Source organism: Pimephales promelas, chromosome 15, assembly GCF_988280905.1.
Source record: "Pimephales promelas chromosome 15, fPimPro1.hap1.1, whole genome shotgun sequence".
Classification (NCBI taxonomy): domain Eukaryota; kingdom Metazoa; phylum Chordata; class Actinopteri; order Cypriniformes; family Leuciscidae; genus Pimephales; species Pimephales promelas.
This window is the reverse complement of record NC_142783.1, coordinates 35,160,001-35,181,554: the sequence shown is the minus strand read 5'-3', so window position 1 is coordinate 35,181,554 and position 21,554 is coordinate 35,160,001. Positions and strand designations below refer to the sequence as shown.

Sequence of the window (21,554 nt, the reverse complement as noted above, 5' to 3'; positions counted from 1 at the left end):
GCCCTATTGTATTGCATTGCTCATGTATTTTATCGCATGTATTGCATTTAACTAAAAAAGCCCTTCTAGGGACTAATGTTGTAAATTAGCTTTGGCTAAAAACATTGATACATGCATCAGATTCACTGTCCCTATCTAAATAAACTATAATAATAATAATAATTGTGTGTGTCCCCCCCACTTCTCAAACCAAAGTTACGTCCTTGGTTACAATGATTAACAATGATGAAACTTCACAGGGAACATAATACACACAAAAAAGACACGAGTTTACAGACAAAAGGTACAAGGGAGGGTTAGTAGAAGGCATCGTTTTGTTTTTAATCTGGATTCAAGAAAAAGAACTTTAAAATCAGATAACCAGTGTAGAGATTTTAAAATTGGTGTGATATGATCTTTTGTTTTAGTTCTGGACAATGTGTTTAATGTTAATCAGACAAAATAAGAGTGTAAAGTGACAGTCGTCTCATTGTTCTCTGTAAGCTGATTTACTCTGAACCCCTCCGCCTCCCGCTACGGGATGTGTGTCAGTGTGTGTGTGATCTCGTACCTGGGCAGACGGAGCAGCAGGTGTCTTTGCTCTTGACGGCAGCGTGACAGAGAAGCGGAGGACACACTTCAGCGTCGCACAGCACTCGTCCCTGTCGGCATGTGCAGCGAGTACACTCGTCCAGACTCCACGTGTCTCCTTCCACGTACAGCTCTCCACCCGGAGCGCGACACACCACCATATCCATTCCCTCCGGCTGCCCGCTGCCAGACTCGTCTGCTCCACAACACACACACACACACACAACTGTTGTCAACACGGATCATAACTCAGAAATGTTCCGACACAGTAAAATGGCCTTTTATTGGACAGCCTAAGGCCAGTGTTGTGCAAGTTACTTCCAAACTGTAATACATTAGGTATTACTTGTTACTGTTATTTAAAAGTAATTCATTACCTTACAATATTACTGTCCCAGAATTGTAATGCGTTACATTACTCATGTATTACTTTTGAGTTACTTTCACCAAAATAACTAAGTAGAACTTAACTTTTGGGCTGTAACCATATGCAATATGAAACCGAAATCGCGATTCGCCACACGACTCAGATCCACGAACCTACAGAATCGTGACACACCTCTTCCGACTCCAGCGTTATTCTCCTTACCGTCCAGATCCAATGCTGCCTTATCTTTAAATTAGGCTATTAGTATTATTTGAAGTTAACATTATAAAATACGTAGACCTACACCACAAAACTAGTTGAGGATAAATTATTTAAAATTGGGGAAGTCCAGCATTATGGATATGATGACATTTGCAGTCAAAACTTGAAATAAAAATTCTCAGAAAATACATTAAAACGTACGTATATATGCTACTTCCTTAAAGGACTCCAGACATTAGACAAATATCAGTCTATGTTTTATTTTTAATATTAGGGAAAAGACATGCGTTTATAATTTTGTTTAGTATATATATATATATATATATATATATGATTGAACTAAAATATTTAATCGTTAACTTGCTTAGTTAACTTGCACATTTTTATCTATTCTAAATGTCTCTTGATTTCTTTTTGTCCCATTATTTTTTCTCATTTTAATGCTCTTATCAATATGGAAAAGTGGATCGGCTTGCTTTGTGCAAATGTTTTTTATTTAAAACGACACTGACATGTACTGTGTTCAATTTCACACAAATTACTGTGTCAACATTCTCAATTGGAGCAAATAATCTCTCACACAATGTAACACTGTATATCAATAAAAGGATGAAGGAAATACTGACGAGGTCCTGATAATTGACGAGGTGTGTGTGTGTGTGTGTGTGTGTGTTTGGCAACTTTTTTAAAGTAAACTTTTCATTCAGAATCTTATTGGCATCCATTTCGCTCTCGTCATCCACTCAAAATGTAACGTTAACCTACTATTTAGCCGGCTCGCAACACGTGTGTTTCCGGTATAGCTAGATCCGTCGCTTTCAGACAGGACGCGCAATTCGCGGCGCTACACCAGTTTTCAAAACTTTTTGGATGCCAAATAGCGGCAAAAGTTGAACTATTTATAATTTTGACCGTGGTGTGCGCGCCGCTGCTCTTGCGCTTTGGTCAACGAAGCAACGAAACGTCATCGCGCAGCACAAGCCAATGAAGACAATAGGTATTATAGCGCAGCGCATGCCACGTCCTGTTGCAAAAGCACGTGAAAAAAATAAAAACTACAAAGTTTGCTAGGCCAAAAAGAGCATTAATCTAACAATAAAAAAATGTATCGCGTTAAAATGGGTTTGCGTTAAAGGCAAAGTCCGAAATATTCGTATGCGTTTTTTGTGTATTCGTGATTCCGTGGCTCTGAATTGTCAAAACTACATTCAAACTGCTCGCTACGGATGCGAAAAACGCAGAAAATTGAACTTGATTCGATTTTTTTTTACGACGGACGATAGTTTCAGAGACGGTGTGCAAGCGTGATTGACATAACATGAGGTCGTATTTATTTTTTAACTTGCGAAAATTTCGAACGCGAAATTCGGACTCAGTGTGCAAGGGCCTTAACGCTGTTAATAACGCGTTTATATATATATATATATATAAGATGTGACATAGTTAATCTGGCTCCTTTTTCTTTTCCTTCGGAATATCTGAATAGCCGGTAACTTAAAAACGTAATAGCCAAATTGGCCGGTGAGTGAAAAGGTTAATTTCAAACCACTACCAGGACTCTCCTCATGATAGATGTGTGTGTGAGCGTGTGTGAGTGTGTATGACGTACCCTCACAGCCGGGGCAGCACTGCTCGGGTCGGAGCACCGGATGGGCACAGGAGGGCACCGGGCAGGAGATCAACACACACATCTCTCGGCCGGCGTGGCAGAAACAGTCCCGGCACCCGTCGTGCCACACGTGTCCCTCCTCGACGCGCCGGCCGCCGGCCAACAGACAGAAGCTGGAGGAGACGGTGACGGACGAGACGGTGCTGGGAACACTCCTGTGTGTGTCTGAGGACAGACCGAACAACAACACAAGCTCACACGGGATATTTTACTATCATTGATATACTATTATATAGTATATATTTTTATATTTCACATTTTAGTTTTTGTCACTTTTACTTGTTTTTTCAAAATATGTATAGTTTTTATTCATTTTTATTTCAGTTTGTTAGTTTACTACAAGTAAGTAGTTGCATCGACCTGAACGTTTACTTTATACAACTAAAGTACAACTAAACCTCAATGTATTAATACTTGACCATTTAAATGTCATTAGTACTGTCACCATATTAGAATGATATTATCATAGAGTAATATGAATATAATATCCTGTTTTAATCTCGGTCTCCACCTGAGTCAACATCCTCCAAACGGCTGATATTGTGCCAATGATGAGTTTATAATTATGCTCTGGATCAACAGAACTGAATGAAAGTGTGTTTGCTTCCTTTAAGCAGTTTTAGTGATGGTGGAGTTTTCATCTCTAAATATTTAAACACTAAAAACTGATCCAGATGTTTGAAAATAGAGTTTACTACCAAACACAAGCGCCGACGAGACGACCAAAATATACTCCACAAACACACTATATTTACACAGAGAAAGGCATGAGACTGAGTTGACACAGTTAAAATTACTTGCCCACAAACCACTCGAGCAAGTCCTTTAAACTCGCAAATAAGAAGTGTGTCATCAGGAGAAAATGACTAGAAATCACATTATTTTTCTCTTATAATCTCCAGTGCAGCGTCAGCTCTTTCCTCTCAGTGTCTCTCTAAGCTCCGCCTCTCTGAGAGCTGCTCTGCTCTGATTGGTCAGATCTGAATCTCAGCTCTTGATCACAGTGATACGAACAGTAGTTTCACCGTCTCAATCTCATCAAAGTGGAGAACAGCGTCTTCTCGACCCCAACAACACGAGCCCGACTCTCCCAGTCTCAGATACACTAGTGTTTGAGGGCGGGGCTAAGAGATGCTGCTCAGCCAATCAGGACCAGAGGCAGGCATTATGCTAATGAGTTACAAACCGAATGGTGCACAGCATCCGTTCCCTTATTTTTTGTGCATTTGGAGGTCTTATGAATGGTTTCCTGGAACATCTCTTGATAAACGAGGCCTCTACACATTGATTATTACTATCATTGATATACTATTAAATAGAATTATTTTGATATTTCCCATTTTAATTTTAGTTTTTGTATTTTTGTGTCATTTTTACTTCAAAATTTGTCTGTATAGTTTTTATTCATTTTTATTTCAGTTGTACTAAGCAAATCATTTAACGAGCTGAAAGCTTATTTTTCAGATTTTATTTTATTTAATAATTTTTTTTTCATGGATTTAGTTTTAAAACATAAATTAAAGCCACTACAACTAAACCTCAATATATTAATACTTGATTAGTACATTAGTACTGTCACCATATTAGAATGATATTATCTTATATAATATCCTGTTTTAATCTCGGTCTCCACCTGAGTCAACATCCTCCGAACGGCTGATATTGTGCCAATGATGAGTTTATAATTATGCTCTGGATGACGAGTGGAGGTTTTATGAATGGGTTGCTTGCCTCGTGATCTCTGACCCTTGCTGTGATCCTCATGCTCACCTTTGCACACACAGACGCTGCAGCCCTTTCTGCTCTTCTTGTATCCGTCGACACAGTGTTTATCGCAGGTGAACGGAGGACACCTGACGCACCGGCACATCTCACACCCGTGTTTATTCCTCCTGTGGGGAGACACACAACACACACTCACATCAGCTCAATGTGTGTTTATTACAGAAACATCCTATCTTAAAGGTGCAGTGTGTAATATTTAGAAGGATCTATTGACAGAAATGTAAAAATCGAAAACATAACTATGTTTTCAGTGGTGTGTAAAGACCCGATGACAACTGGCACTAGCCTAGCCTCTCCCTATTCCACTCTACAAATAAAGCGAATGTTATTCGCCCTAACCCTAACCCTAACCCTAACGCTAACTCTAACCCTAACCCCAACGCTATAAAACCAAACCAATCTCTGTTACTTTAAATTATATGTTTATATCTGTAAAACTGCTTTGGAACAATCTACATTATTAAAAGCGCTATATAAATAAGGATGACTTGACTTACATGTTTTTATGAGCATTTATTTTTGGCCATATGACAGAGATCTGATATTCTATTTGTCGCATTTCTGCTTTGCATAAAACTGAAGGATATTCGGTACATCCTATACGGTATTCTAGAAGGATCTGATATTACCTTTTGCATATTGGAAAGCGCTTCGGCTCATGTAACCAGACTATTTTTGCGCACTTGTGTCTCTGGCGCTTAAGGTCTATAGCTTTTGCCCTAAATGAGGTCCTAACAGAAAATGCCGTGGTTGTTAAACCAGATCACACAGGACTCTAAAGTTCGGATCTTTCTGTAATGCTCCCCAAGGTCACTAGTTCACCCAGCACTAACCAGCCGACAGAAGCGCAGCTCGACTGCTGTTTCCAGTTCAGACCCACTTTAACTTCTAAGGACGGATGAAAGCACATCTCACGATACCTCATAACAACGCAGGACACTTTTATGCGTATAGCGTCGTGATTCATTAAAGTTTGGGTGCGATACACCGGATCCAGATGCTGACACGGGTCTAACGGGCATCTGGTTCTGCTTTATATGAGCTTCACGAGTCCAGATAAAAGCAGCACCAGATCGCTCATACACACACACACCTCTAGAGCCCTCGCTAGTGTTAGTGGACAATATCATGCCCACTATATTTAATACAACCTAATGAGGGTGAAATATTACAATTGAGTTTGCTTCAAAATTAATGAACTTTGCAACATCGAAATCGAAATCGAATGTGGAAGTTAAATGTCTTCATGTCTGAGCTGATTACTGAAAGGTTGAAGGTTCGAACGCCACATGAGCCGATTCATGAACTCTGAATCACTTTTGCTCAGGGCTGCGGATTAAATATTAATGACTGAGTAATCATAGAGACCTCGTCATAGATCACATATGAAAGATCATTAAAGTAGTCGTCCTGGCTCTTCCAAGCTTTATAATGGAAGTGAAATGCAAAAACAGTTGGAAGCTCAAAAAAGTCCATCTATGCATGATAAAATTGCACCCATCCAACATAAAAGTGCATCTTTCCATCATAAAAGTGCATCTGTCCATCATAAAAGTGCATCTATCCATCATAAGAGCGCATCTGTCCATCATAAAAGTGCATCTGTCCATCATAAAAGTGCATCTGTCGATCATAAAAGTGCATCTGTCCATCATAAAAGTGCATCTATCCATCATAAAAGTGCATCTGTCCATCATAAAAGTGCCTCTATCCATCATAAAAGTGCATCTGTCCATCATAAAAGTGCATCTGTCCATCATAAAAGTTCATCTATCCATCATAAAAGTGCATCTGTCCATCATAAAAGTGCATCTGTCCATCATAAAAGTGCATCTGTCCATCATAAAAGTTCATCTATTCATCATAAAAGTGCATCAGTCCATCATAAAAGTGCATCTGTCCATCATAAAAGTGCATCTATCCATCATAAAAGTGCATCTGTCCATCATAAAAGTGCATCTGTCCATCATAAAAGTGCATCTGTCCATCATAAAAGTTCATCTATTCATCATAAAAGTGCATCTGTCCATCATAAAAGTGCATCTATCCATCATAAAAGTTCATCTATCCATCATAAAAGTGCATCTGTCCATCATAAAAGTTCATCTATCCATCATAAAAGTGCATCTGTCCATCATAAAAGTGCATCAGTCCATCATAAAAATGCATCTGTCTATCATAAAAGTGCATCTGTCCATCATAAAAGTGCATCTGTCCATCATAAAAGTTCATCTATCCATCATAAAAGTGCATCTGTCCATCATAAAAGTGCATCTATCCATCATAAAAGTTCATCTATCCATCATAAAAGTGCATCTGTCCATCATAAAAGTGCATCTGTCCATCATAAAAGTGCATCTGTCCATCATAAAAGTTCATCTATTCATCATAAAAGTTCATCTATCCATCATAAAAGTGCATCTTCTATCTTATATCTATGAAATCTATCATCGTTTGAGGGAGAGTAAATCATGGGCTGATTTTGATTTTAAAGGGAACTACTCCTTGAACTAGAATCAAACACGTCCCCTCGCTGGACAGCATGCAGTCGAGGTGTACAGTACACAAACACAGTCCAGCTTTAACGTTTTCACTGCTGACTCGACACGCATTCCAGCGGCCCTTTACGTCCTGTCAAATCCAATGACATTTTAGCCCCATTGAATAGGGGAAACGATTTAAGACCCCTTTTGTGCGGAGTCCGACTCGTTCGAGCGTGTAAAATGTCAGTGTAAACAGTCACTCGTTCTCTGTGACGCACAGGACTCAATCATTCATCTGGACCATAATTCACAGATTCAGAGACACGGTTTACATATTCCAGAATCACAGAGACAAAAGCTGGAAATATGGCTGGCAATTTCCCTTATTTCGATAATAATACTTGATTGTATTTATAGTGCATAATGCATATATTCATCACAATTATAATCACATCAGGCCTAATTCGGACAAAATCCAGTGCACAAGACCCACTGGTTCCAATAAACCCCTTAAGCGAAGAAAACATTATAACTAAACACATTATCCAAAAGGGTTTTCTGAACTTGAGGGGTTTGTTGGAAAAGGCTAAAGATATTTTCGAAACAGAAGAGGATCATCTTCCTCAAACGGTCATGATCTTTGGGTCTGTTTCCAGATCTTTGTTGCATCTGTTTATCTTACTGGCAATAACCGGCAGCAACAAACGCTCAAAGCAGAAGACCATCTCGACATGAGCCACTATAAACAGGGATTTCCTCTGGAGCGAGACGAAAGACGGGGCTCAAACTTATAAAAGGTTCTTCTGAAATGATCCCGGAAACCCTCGGCCCCCCCGAGGGAGCTCAAACCAGTGAAAATCTATCCTCTCCATCCTCCACTGGGGGTTCGTGGTTCAGACACCAGTGAAATCACACCTCACGCTCACATACTGACGCTTTTGTGTTGACCTGCGTTTGATCGCTGTGTTGAAACCGAGGGACGGTTTTAAAATGAAAGCAGAGTGCGAGGAGAGCAAAGTGGCCAGATGTTTGACCAGGTTCACGGTGTTGGAGGGTCAGGCTGTTTAACCCTGAGGAAACATTTGTTTTAACCCTGTGATGAGGTCGTTTTTAACACTGGATCAAATTTGTTTAAATACCTTTTAACCCTGAGTTAATCAATGTTGCCCACTTGTATTTAGACAGAGAAGAGCACTGCATTTAAGGGTTAACATTATTTTAATCTATTTTAACACTGGGTTAAAATTAACCCTGGTTTATTATTATTTGGATCACTTTTAACCCTGGTTCAAAATAATGCACACTTGTATTTAGAAAGAGGATAGCACACTACTTAACCCTGATGAAACATTGTTTTAACCCTGAGATGAATTCTTTTTTTTTTACATGGGATCAAATTTGTTTAAATACCTTTTAACCCTGGGTTAAACAATGTTGCCCACTTTTATTTAGAAAGGGAAGAGCACTGCATTTAAGGGTTAACATTATTTTAATCTATTTTAATCCTGGGTTATTATTATTTTGATTACTTTTAACCCTGGTTCAAAATATTGCACACATGTATTTAGACTGAGGACAGCACTGAGTTTAACCCTGAGGAAACATTGTTTTAAACCTGTGATGAGGTCGTTTTCAACACTGGATCAAAATTATTTAAATCCCTTTTAACCCTGGGTTAAGCAATGTTTTCACACTTGTATTTAGACAGAGAAGAGCACTGCATTTAAGGGTTACAAATATTTTAATCAATTTTAACGCTGGATTAAAATTAACCCTGGGTTATTATTATTAATATGGGTCACTTTTAACCCTGGTTCAAAACATTTCACACTTGTATTTAGACAGAGGATACCACTGCATTTAACCCTGGGTTAAAATGATTTTAAACCTGTGATGCAGTCACGTCATATTCAGACAGAGGTTAGCACAGATTTTAACCCTGGGTTAACATTATTTTAGCCCATGATGAGGTCCTTTTAACTCTGGGTTAAACTTCGCTTCACATCAATATTCAGAGGTTAGCACTGTGTTTAACCCTAGGCTAACATTATTTTAACCCTTGGATTAACAACGTTTCATGCAGATTTTAAGACAGGTTAGCTATGTTTTTAAATATGGCATAACATTATTTTAACCACATGAGGAGGTCATTGTTAACCCTGGTATAATACTATTTTAACCCTGTCCTGTCATTACCTTTAACCCTGGGTTAAACATATTACATTTATATTTAGACAGAGGTTAGTAATAGGTTTAAATCTGATTTAACACTATTTTAACCCAGTGATGAGGTCACTTTTAACCCTGGGTTAAGATTATTTTAACCCTGGGTTAAGATTATTTTAACCCTGAAATCATTTTTAACCCTGGGTTCCACACTTTGAAAGAGGTTTATGGTGCCTTACCTCATCATTTAAAAGTTATAGCCATGTAACGAGTACCAAAAATATATAGTGTAAAATGATGCAGCGTTAAGGCGATTCAGTTAGCAAAAGACATCTTAGCATAACCTTGCTCAATGCTAACTTAATAAAAAAATCCATGTGATAAGTGGAAGAATGTATGCTGAAATTATACTTCTATTTGGGTCTAAGATGAAGGTACTGGTGATGAACAAGACAACAAGATGCTTTCTGCGGCGTGCAGAGATATCCACTTACACGTATCCATAAGGGCAGGTCTTGCTGCAGGTCATGGGTCGGCACTTTGGTGCAGACACGCTACATTCACACACTTCACAACCGTAGACGTCCTTATCATAACCCAGGGGACAGTCCAGAGAGCAGTACAACGACACATCCGGACAGGTTTCATCTGAAACAAACGATTATTTACAGTCAAACCAACATTACTCACACATCTTCAACAATTCTCAGATTATTTATCAGTGTTTCGGCTATAGTTGAGTAAATGGTGATAAATGTGAGCAGAACTCAGTGTTTGATATGTGACTGCTTTTGTCCGTCCTTCTGTTGGACTCTCACATGAATTATGTTGAATATCTGTCAGCTGTTAAAGGAGTTCACTTTTAAAAAACTTTTGCTGATAATTTACTCTCTCCCATGTCTCTCTTTCTTCAGTCAAAAAGAAATTAAGGTTTTTGACTTCAATCCGGACCAAACGGTTCAAGGTCCAAAAGACACTTTCAGTGCAAACTGTTCAAAGGGCTTTAAACGATTCTAGACGATGAATAAGGGTCTTATCAAGCGAAACGATCGCTCATTAAAAAAAATCACAAAATGTAAGTTTTATAAGCTCAAATGTTCGCCTTGCTCTGTTCTGTGATGTGTTTGTGACTCTCCTGTTCGAACTCGTTTATCAAAATGAACGAATCTTTTTTCGTGTCATTTGGTTCATTCAATGAACTAAATGAACGAGTTGACTCTGGAAAAGATTTGTTCATTTTGATGAACGAGTTCGAACAGGAGAGTCACAAACACATCACAGAACAGAGCAAGGCGAACATTTGAGCTTATAAAACTTACATTTTGTGATTTTTTTTAATGAGCGATCGTTTCGCTTGATAAGACCCTTATTCATCGTCTGGAATCGTTTAAAGCCCTTTGAACAGTTTGCACTGAAACTCTCATTTGGACCTTGAACCGTTTGGACCCCATTGAAGTCCATTATATGGAGAAAATCCTGGAATGATTTCATCAAAAACCTTAATTTCTTTTTGACTGAAGAAAGAAAGACATGGACATCTTGGATGACACGGGGGCGAGTAAATTATCAGCAAAGTTTTTTAAAAGTGAACTAATCCTTTAACTACAAAATTAGAGAATACCAGTTTAGCTCAACAGTGACCAAGCAATGCGAATGTTGTTCAGTGTGTGTGTGAAAAGAGCAGAAAACACACTTCAGCAGAACATCATCAGCTCAAAGTGTCCGAAAGTTTTATTAATGTCACTGTATGAAGAGTTATTGTGTGTAATATGTCTCAGTTTACTTTATTTTGCTCTCGTCACTCACAGAAGTGAACTATAGTGTCCTGATCACACTAGAGAAACAACATCACAACTTATATCTGGCGTCTGGATGATGTTTGGTTTGACTGCATAAAAACGGTCAAGTCGATAAACGCTTTACAGAAAGTCAAGTACAATTGGTTAAAACTCAAATCGAATTATTTTTATTTGCAAAAACGTTTGATGCTGCTAGTGGTGCAGAAATCCCAATCTTCATTTTTAAAATGATGTTAGTGCATGTTGCACATTTTCTAAGAACTACATATTCTTCAGAGCAGCTTCCAATCCCACGAGCACCATGATGCCCAACCGCCCGACTGACCCCTGACCCTGACGATTCACATGACTAAAAAGCTTGAGAATAATTCCTGTCGTGGGGATTATTGTTCATATTTGTGAGGTGGATTCGTGTCTGAGATCATTATTGCTCGCGTCAGTGTTTGCTTGTGTTGCGGGCCGTTGGCACTTTCTCAAACACAGACTTGCACGCAACACAGTTCTCATGGGTTTGTGTGTGTGTGTGTGCACTCACTGCTGACACACTGGCACAGCAAACACCCGCTGGGATCTTGCTGGAAGCCGAACGGACACTCGTTCCCGGAGAGAGAGCAGTTTTCCAGCGGTGGGCAGAGCAGCGGACTCACAGTCTCGTACGACGGCTCTGGAAGAGAGAAACTCAGATAGTTTCGCTTTCTTTTCACCAATTAATGAAGCTTTCAGAGAGACGAAAGACAGCTAGCATCATTTACTTGAGCAAAAATACAGCAAAAATATTATTACAATTAAAAATCGCTGTTTTAGTGTGTAATTTATTCCTGTGATCAAATCAATCATTACTCCAGTCTTCAGTGTCACATGACCCTTCAGAAATCACTCTAATATGAGGATCTGATGATCAAACATTTATGATTATTATCAGTGTTGAAAACTGTTGTGCTGCTTCATATTTTTGTGGATTCTTTGATTGAGAAAATTGTAAAAAAAAAATATTTGTTTTAGTGCTGGGCAACGATTAATCGCATCCAAAATAAAAGTTTGTTTACATAATATAAGTGGGTGCACTGTGTATAATTATTTTGCATATATATATAAATACACACACATGCTTTTATATATTTAAGAAATATTTTCATGTATATACTGATTTATATATAATTTATATTGTATATAAATTAGGGCTGTGCAAAAATTAATTGCGATGAATCGCATCCAAAATAAAAGTCTGTGTTTACATAATATATTTGTGTGTGCTGTATATAATTATTTTGTATATATAAATACCTATGCATGCATGTATATATTTAAGAATTATTTGCGCTTAAATTCTGTATATATATAAATACATAATCTAAATGATATAAATATAAATATTTTATATATGAATAACACATTTTCTTAAATATATACATGCATGCGTGTGTATTTATACATACAAAATAATTATATACAGCACACACAAATATATTATGTAAACACAGACTTTTATTTTGGATGCGATTAATCGCAATTAATTTTTGCACAGCCCTAATATAAATATAAATATTTTACATATAAATAATATTTTTTCTTAAATATACATGCATGTATTAATATACATGCAGCACACACACATATTTTATGTAAACACAAACTTTTATTTCGGACGTGATTAATCATTGCCCAGCACTTAAATATAGGTAATTTATAGTGTATATACTGCATGCATGTAACTTTTTAGATGAATTTTAGTCTTAACAATTAAACATGTAAACAACTCCTTCTGGGAAATGAGATTTTGGTCCCTCCACCCAGTGCTAAATGACCCAATACCACCCATACTTTGCTTATGAAGACATTTTTTTCTTTAGAATAACATCAGATTTGATTTCACGTTGACTATTTTCTACTTTCCAGAGAAAGTAAGATTTATAGCGGTGTTGCAAGCGCTCAGATGTGTCTGGTAAACACTGGTGCATGTTGCGTGTGAGACTGTGGATGCATCTGTTGTTTGGCACATGCGATCCGATCCGGGGGTCGCTCGCTACAAACGCATCCTCACAGGTTTACAGTTTAACTGCAAGCAGAAGCGTCCGGTTTACATCGCTTACACGTAAACACCGAGCAATTACATGATCTCTGACGGCCCTGATGACTACGCTTCTCTTTTGATTGTCTCTTAATCAAACACGGCCGTCAACCCTTGGTTTTAGAGGAACACGCTGAGATCACATGTGCAGAAGCATCAATCGCAGACATGTTGGCACGTCCGCAGGTAAAGAAGTGTGACTAATTATTCCTCCAGAAATCTGTAATTAAGCACACAGGTGGCTTCCATTTGGCAGGTCGGAGCAGTAAAAGCCAAAGCTTCTGTAGTGCACAGCACACACACGTCAGCTTCAGCTTTAATGGGCTGTGTGTGTGTGTACGTGTGTGTTTCAAGAGCTCCAGATACAATAAACCTTTGGCAATATCTGGAGCTACCGCTAAACAGAGACAGATTTCAGCCTGAAGCAGGAACTGAACCTGTGCTTCCATTACAGCATTACTGTGTGTGTGTACAGTATATGTACACATTTGAAGTGGATCAAAAAAGTCAATCAAACCTGGCATAAGACACGAATGGGTAAATGTTCAAAATTCATATATAACTTTGATGAAAGGTTTTGATCACCGGACTACATCGGGTCTACAGTTCACCGAGAATGCAATGACAGATATTGCTCGCTGGGTAACCGTATTCTGATTATAGATATTTATACCATGGTCTGGGTGAATACTCGATTCTGATTGGCTGCAGGGTGTCCGTTAAAAAGTGATAGAGGACACCTAGTAAAGTAGTTCTGGTGAAACTGCCTGTTTACTATTCGAAATTAATAAATAAATAAATGCGCTGCCCACAACAGCTGTGAGTAACCATAGCAACAGGCAGTCAAAGTATCCGTTAACAATTTGCTCTTTCAAAACAACATCTAACGTTAGTTAGATATTATAGCCTACTAATACAACAATGAGCGACTATATGACAACTGAATATGACAACTTTGACGACTGGGATGCTGCTGAAGAAAGAAAAAATGTAAATAAAACAAAGAAACGTCCCAAAGAAAATTACACGCTGCTGCTCTGAATGAGACCTGCGGGAGTTTTACGCAGCTGTCCAGACGACCAAGGCAGGAGGAGAGTACAGCGTTTCAAGCCTAAGAAGCCTGTTTGATTAATTGTTTTATGTGTAATTAAAAAAAAAATAACTATGCCTACCTTTGTGTTTCATGAAAAAAAAAAAAAATGCATTTTTGAACCTGAAGGGTACTACAAGCTGAGCGGACTATAAATATCTTGGACTATAAATATTTGTAAAAAATAGACCCAGATAGCAAACTGACATTGAATCAACGTGGAAACGACGTCTCTCATGACATTGAAACAACGTTGATTTTGCTCATCGAATTAACGTTGAACCAACGTCAGATGCGGCATTCTTCAAAGCTAAATGAAAATCGAAAATTGGTTTGCTTTCATAACGTTGAAACACCCGTTGATTTCAAGTTGATCTTCCGTTAGTTTTGAAAGAATGACGCGTCTGACGTTGGTTCAACGTTAATTCGATGAGCAAAACAATGTCAGATCAACGTTGTTTCGATGTCATATTTCCACGTTGATTCAATGTCAGTTTGCTATCTGGGGATTTAGCCTAATTAAAATATAAACTAGCAGCTAATGTTTTAAAAATGTTTTATTTGGCAAGTGACCATGGTATAAGCGGGTTAATGCCCGACGAGGTGTCCATTGTCAGGTTTTAATGGAAGCTGCGCGTCGGCCGGTTCACGCCTCGCCGTCGTCCATTAAAACCTCTCGTCGGGCATTAACCCTTACATAGATATAGATATCAAGCGTTTGTGTTGCTTCGTACCCTCACAGAACGGACAGCACTCTCCGGGGATCTTGACCGGGTTCTGGCAGCTCTGTTTGCAGGCCATGGCGGTGCAGTGCGGTTCTCCATCCACACACTGGCAGAACGTGCAGTCGTCCTCCTTCCACTGTTCCTCGTGCGCTCGCAGTGTGTGACTGACCCAACAGCTGGCCTTCGAGCTCTCCACCGACAGCAGCTCCACATCTACACACACACACACACACACACACTGCTGAGCCCATTAAGTGGCTATGAATTCAGAAAATTATCTATTTCTGGTTCAAAGGTATGAAGAATAATTTTTGCCACGGAATAAAAGTATAAAAACGTAAATTTAAAAACAACGCACAATTCTGACTTTTTGTCCTGCATGCAAAACACATTCATTCGAATGGGAAAATGTTAACTGAGAATCTATCATTGAAACTTTTAGAGCAAGAGCACAAATCTGATCTGTTGACTACAGTTGGTCTCACAGAAATTATATGAGCTTGACCTTTAACCTTTAGGAGCACAAGGGCACGGCTGTAACGCACAGATCTGCGACTGTGACTGAAATCTGAGACGTGTGGAGACTTCAGTAATCTTCAGGGTGTCACTGTTGAGTTTGTGTTTTCACTGGTATGTGACCTGTCATCAAAAATGTGATTTTTTTTCCTTATCATAGTTTATCTTTAATTGCAATCAACTATAAGAGACTGGTTTTAGATGAAACCATCAGCTTCATGCATTAGGCAGACACTTTTATTCCCGTCGCGACTTGCATTGCATTCACGCCACTATTACATTTCCTCAGTTCTTGTTTTCCTGGGAGTCGAACCCAAGACCTTGGTGTTGCTACCGCCATGCTTTGCTGTTTGAGCTTCTGGAAATGTACTAAAACCAGTGCATATGATAAAACTGGGTGGCTGATGAATATCTCAACACGGCACAATCCCGAGGTCATGGGTTCGGCTCCCAAGAAATGCTTGAACTGTTAAAAAAGCAAAAAGCACGCCTTTAATGAAATTTAGGTTGCTTTGGATGAAAGTATCTGCCAAATGCATCACTGTAAATTCACATAAAAAAATGAAATTAAATAGTGAAAATAAAATGCATTTTACACTCAAAAATGGTTTACGGTCTGAATCAGAATCTGAACTGATTTCCACCGATTCAGTGGTGTGGAGACACACGCTCTCAGCCGATGATGTTCATACCTATACAGACGGGACAACACTCTCCTTCGGGAACGTAGAAGTTCTGGCAGTCCGGCTCGGCACACTCGGCCCGGGAACAGAAGGACACTCCTCCTCGACACTGACACCTCCAGCACGAGTCCATGCGATACACCTCGCCCTCCGCAAACTCCTGCCCGTCACGAACACACCGCGGGGGAACTGCACAACACACACAACTCTTCTGTTCAGATATATGGAGCATTTACAGACACACAGACAGACGATAGCTCAACGTTAACCTAACGATAACCCAACGTCAACGATAGCTCAACAATAGCTCAATGATAGCTCAACGATAAACGATAGCTCAACGTTAACCCAACGATAACCCAACGTCAACGATAGCTCAACAATAGCTCAATGATAGCTCAACGATAAACGATAGCTCAACGTTAACCCAACGATAGCTCAACGATAACCTTAAGTCAAAGATAGCTCAACGATAGCTCAGTGATAGCTCAGTGATAGCTCAACGATAGCTCAACGTTAACCCAATGATAGCTCAACGATAACCCAAAGTCAAAGATAGCTCAACGATAGCTCAGTGATAGCTCAACGATAAACGATAGCTCAACGTTAACCCAACGATAGCTCAACGATAACCTTAAGTCAAAGATAGCTCAACGATAGCTCAGTGATAGCTCAACGATAAACGATAGCTCAACGTTAACCCAACGATAGCTCAACGATAACCTTAAGTCAAAGATAGCTCAACGATAGCTCAGTGATAGCTCAACGATAGCTCAACGTTAACCCAACGATAACCCAACGTCAACGATAGCTCAATGCTAGCTCAACGATAACCCAACGTCAACGATAGCTCAACGATAGCTCAGTGATAGCTCAACGATAGCTCAACGTTAACCCAACGATAACCCAACGTCAACGATAGCTCAATGCTAGCTCAACGATAATCCAACATCAACTATAGCTCAACGATAGCTCAGTGATAGCTCAACGTTAACCCAACGATAACCCAACGTCAACAATAGCTCAACGTTAACCCAACGATAACCCAACGTCAACGATAGCTCAACGATAGCTCAGCGATAGCTTAGCGATAGCTCAACGATAGCTCAACAATAGCTCAATGATAACAACGATAACCCAACGAGGTAATCCAACAAAAACCCAACGACAACACAATGGTAACTCAACGATAACCCAACAAAAAACGCTGTACGGCTCATTAGATATATATACGTATATATGTGTGTGTGTGTATGTATAGTCAAATTCCAGCACTTTAAACACCTTGTACGAACCCTGTTTAAAGCAATTCAGTTATTTAGAAATTGGAGGATTTTCAGTTGGATGTCAGGCTCCAATCTATGAAATTAAGTGATTTAAGGAAATATTTTTTTTCAGGTGCAAAAGTATCTGTAATGACTAACATTAACAAATTAGATATTTTTTTTACCAATTTGTACACACCACTCTTTCTTTGTAACACGATCTCTCTTATTCTCACACACTGACTCAAGACACACACACATTCCCATCAGTGACCTATTGAACCTTCCCATCAGCCTCTCCTTGTGTTCTTCGGCCTGAAGCATAAGCAGTTTTTCCTCCGCCGCCGCCGCGCTTCTCCTTAAGTCCATTAGTTCCAGGACGCAGAGCACATTTAGCGCCGGGCCAAGAGGCCAACGCCGGAATTTGGGTTGTTGGTAAAACAGAATATTTGACGCTAAACCAGAGCAAACACTGAGGCCCTGTCTCACTGACTCCGCCCCCTTTTCACACCTCATCACTTCCTGTCTGTCTGGCTCTCACAACAGGAACTCGGTGTTTCGTGTCACTGGCAGGATTGCATATGATTGCGTTGTACTCTATCGTATAATGACAAATAAAGATTCTCATTCCCTGAGCATGTGCCGAGTCCCGATCCGCCGTGATCCGGTTTCCAGTGTTTCCGGATCACACATCTGTCCTGTCTGACAGTGACATCATGATGCACAACAGTCACGGTGTGAAACGTGAAAGATTCGTGTTCTCTCTTTTGCGTTCCCCTGAGAAACTTTGCATGCAAAAGCACTGATATATAGTTTTTCCTCCAACCTCATATTACATCCATCATAAAGTGTCAAGAGGGTTTTGCAAGATAAAGTTGTGCGAATGAATGCAAAATTTCTTGTGGGAACGAAAATGTTTTGAGAAAAAATGCAAAAGTATTGCAAGCAACGTAGAGTTTCTCTGGGAAATGTACAACTTTTGAAAGTGAGCGCAACAGTTTTGCAAGCTGACGTTAAAGGGATACTCCTCTTTTTTTGGAAAAAAGGCTCATTATACAACTCCCCCAAAGTTAAACAGTCGTGTTTTACCGTTTTCGAACCCATTCAGCCGATTTTCTGATATTTAGAAGAATATCAGTAACCAGACAGTTTCTGGTCCCATTGACTTCCATAGTATCCATAGTATAGTATTTTTTCCTACTATGGAAGTCAATGGAATATCAGAAAATCGGCTGAATGGATTCGAAAATGGTAAAACTGAATTGTTTAACTCTGAGGGAGTTGTAAAATGAGCCTATTAGTAAATTTGTTCACTGAAATGGGGTTGGCGCTCTTACTTCAGCTCTCCAAGTGCACTAGATTTATGCATTTAACTTTAAAAATGCACAAAATATTCATCCAGACTGCTCTAGATTGGTCCAACCACCTCTAGATTGGCTCACAAACTCCAGAGAGAAACACTGAAACATTACATTCATCCAATCTCAAATCCACACAATTCATTCATTCCTCAGCAGAGTCTTTAGTCGGCGTCCATGATGAACACACTCCTCTTTGAGTGCATTGTGTGTTTTAATTCCCACATTATGTGCGGTTGGGAATAAGATGCTCTGATATGGAGAAGCTGGGATTCTCCAGGGTGTATTTTGGACTGGATTCAGGAAAAGTAAAGTGGGAGATTTGGTTTCTGTGCCGTGCCGCTATAGCAGAGCTGCTGTTACAGGCTTTACACACCACTTACCGCTTACACACCCCTTACACACCGCTTATACACCGCTTGCACACCGCTTACACGCCCCTTACATACCCCTTACACTGGGTTCTCCCAAGGTTTTTTCTCCATCCAATCTGATGGAGTTTGGTTCCTTGCCACTGTCGCCTTGCTTTTGCCTTGCTTTGAGCTTGCTCAGTTGGGGTTATTTAGTGTTTAGCAATGTTGTTGATCTGTGTTGTGCTTCCTTTTAATGTTATCACTGTGAAGCTGCTTTGATACAATCTGTATTGTGAAAAGCGCTATATAAATAAATGTGACTTGACTTACATGTCCCTTACACACCCCTTACACAGCACTTACACACCGCTTACACACTGCTTACACACCCCTTACACGCCCCTTACACACCGCTTACACACCACTTACACACCACTTACCGCTTACACACCACTTACACACCGCTTACACACTGCTTACACGCCCCTTACACACTGCTTACACACCACTTACACGCCCCTTACACACCCCTTACACACCCCTTACACCCCACTTACCGCTTACACACCACTTACACACCGCTTACACACTGCTTACACGCCCCTTACATGCCCCTTACACACCACTTACCGCTTACACACCACTTACACACCCCTTACACCCCACTTACCGCTTACACACCACTTACACACCGCTTACACACTGCTTACACACCCCTTACATGCCCCTTACACACCACTTACCGCTTACACACCACTTACACACCACTTACACACCGCTAACACACCACTTACACACCCCTTACACACTGCTTACACACCGCTTACACACCCCTTACACACCACTTACACACCCCTTACACACCACTTACCGCTTACACACCACTTACACACCGCTTACACACTGCTTACACACCCCTTACACGCCCCTTACACACCGCTAACACACCACTTACACACCCCTTACACACCACTTACCGCTTACACACCACTTACACACCCCTTACACACTGCTTACACACCGCTTACACACCCCTTACACACCACTTACACACCCCTTACACACCACTTACCGCTTACACACCACTTACACACCGCTTACACACTGCTTACACACTGCTTACACACCGCTTACACACCCCTTACACACCCCTTACACCCCACTTACCGCTTACACACCACTTACACACCGCTTACACACTGCTTACACACCCCTTACATGCCCCTTACACACCACTTACCGCTTACACACCACTTACACACCACTTACACACCGCTAACACACCACTTACACACCCCTTACACACTGCTTACACACCGCTTACACACCCCTTACACACCACTTACACACCCCTTACACACCACTTACCGCTTACACACCACTTACACACCGCTTACACACTGCTTACACACCCCTTACACGCCCCTTACACACCGCTAACACACCACTTACACACCCCTTACACACCACTTACCGCTTACACACCACTTACACACCCCTTACACACTGCTTACACACCGCTTACACACCCCTTACACACCACTTACACACCCCTTACACACCACTTACCGCTTACACACCACTTACACACCGCTTACACACTGCTTACACACCACTTACACACCCCTTACACACCCCTTACACACCACTTACCGCTTACACACCACTTACACACCGCTTACACACTGCTTACACACCACTTACACACCCCTTACACACCACTTACCGCTTACACACCACTTACACACCACTTACACACCGTTTACACGCCCCTAATCTTAATAGACTTAGTGGGGTGATTTTGATGTATAAAATAATATTAATAATATAATAATTTTTATTATTAATTATAAATATTTATTATCTAAAATGTATTATTTTATTTGATTATTATTAAATAAAATATTAAACAAAACAAAAAATATATTATAATAGTGATACAAAAATATAAAAATAGAAAGTTGCCAGTTTCAGAGTGAAGCTATGCATCATTTTTTATTATTAATAAACAAATGTATCATTATTATTATTTATTTTATAATTTACTATGAATTATTTACTTGTATTAAAATGTTTTATTATTTTTGATTAAAAATTAATCAAGAAATATATTGTATATATATATGCGCATTGCCAGTTTGAGTGTGAAGTTCTACATTATGTTTTATTATTAATTAAACAAGTTTGTATTTATTTTATTTGTAATTTTTAATTTATATAAAATATTTTTGATTATTACTACATAAAAATATTAACCGAAACAAGAAATACAATATACAGTATATATAATAGTGCAAAATACATTTAAAAAAAAGTATATTTCTGTCTTAATTTCTTCATTTTCAAATGCTAAACCATCAACCTTAAATTGTGACGGGTTGCCAGAAAATATAGGCAAGAACGTAAGATAACAGTTGACTGAATCTTCAGCTCAG

The 21,554-nt window shown here is 39.5% G+C and overlaps 1 protein-coding gene across 3 annotated transcripts in view; it reads right to left on the bottom strand.

Moving 5' to 3' along the window:
* Positions 1-21,554, bottom strand: part of LOC120473264 (cysteine-rich motor neuron 1 protein) — a 128,076-nt gene that overhangs the window by 93,203 nt on the left and 13,319 nt on the right. For 2 of the 3 annotated variants that reach the window (XM_089120620.1, XM_089120621.1), the window contains 7 exons: positions 16,153-16,332; positions 14,954-15,157; positions 11,597-11,725; positions 9,757-9,910; positions 4,599-4,720; positions 2,769-2,993; positions 551-766 (listed from right to left, as the gene is read on the bottom strand). In XM_089120620.1, coding sequence (XP_088976746.1) covers positions 551-766; positions 2,769-2,993; positions 4,599-4,720; positions 9,757-9,910; positions 11,597-11,725; positions 14,954-15,157; positions 16,153-16,332 — 1,230 coding nt within the window. The remainder of the gene's footprint in view (positions 1-550; positions 767-2,768; positions 2,994-4,598; positions 4,721-9,756; positions 9,911-11,596; positions 11,726-14,953; positions 15,158-16,152; positions 16,333-21,554) is intronic. The other variant, XM_089120622.1, reaches the window with a different exon arrangement.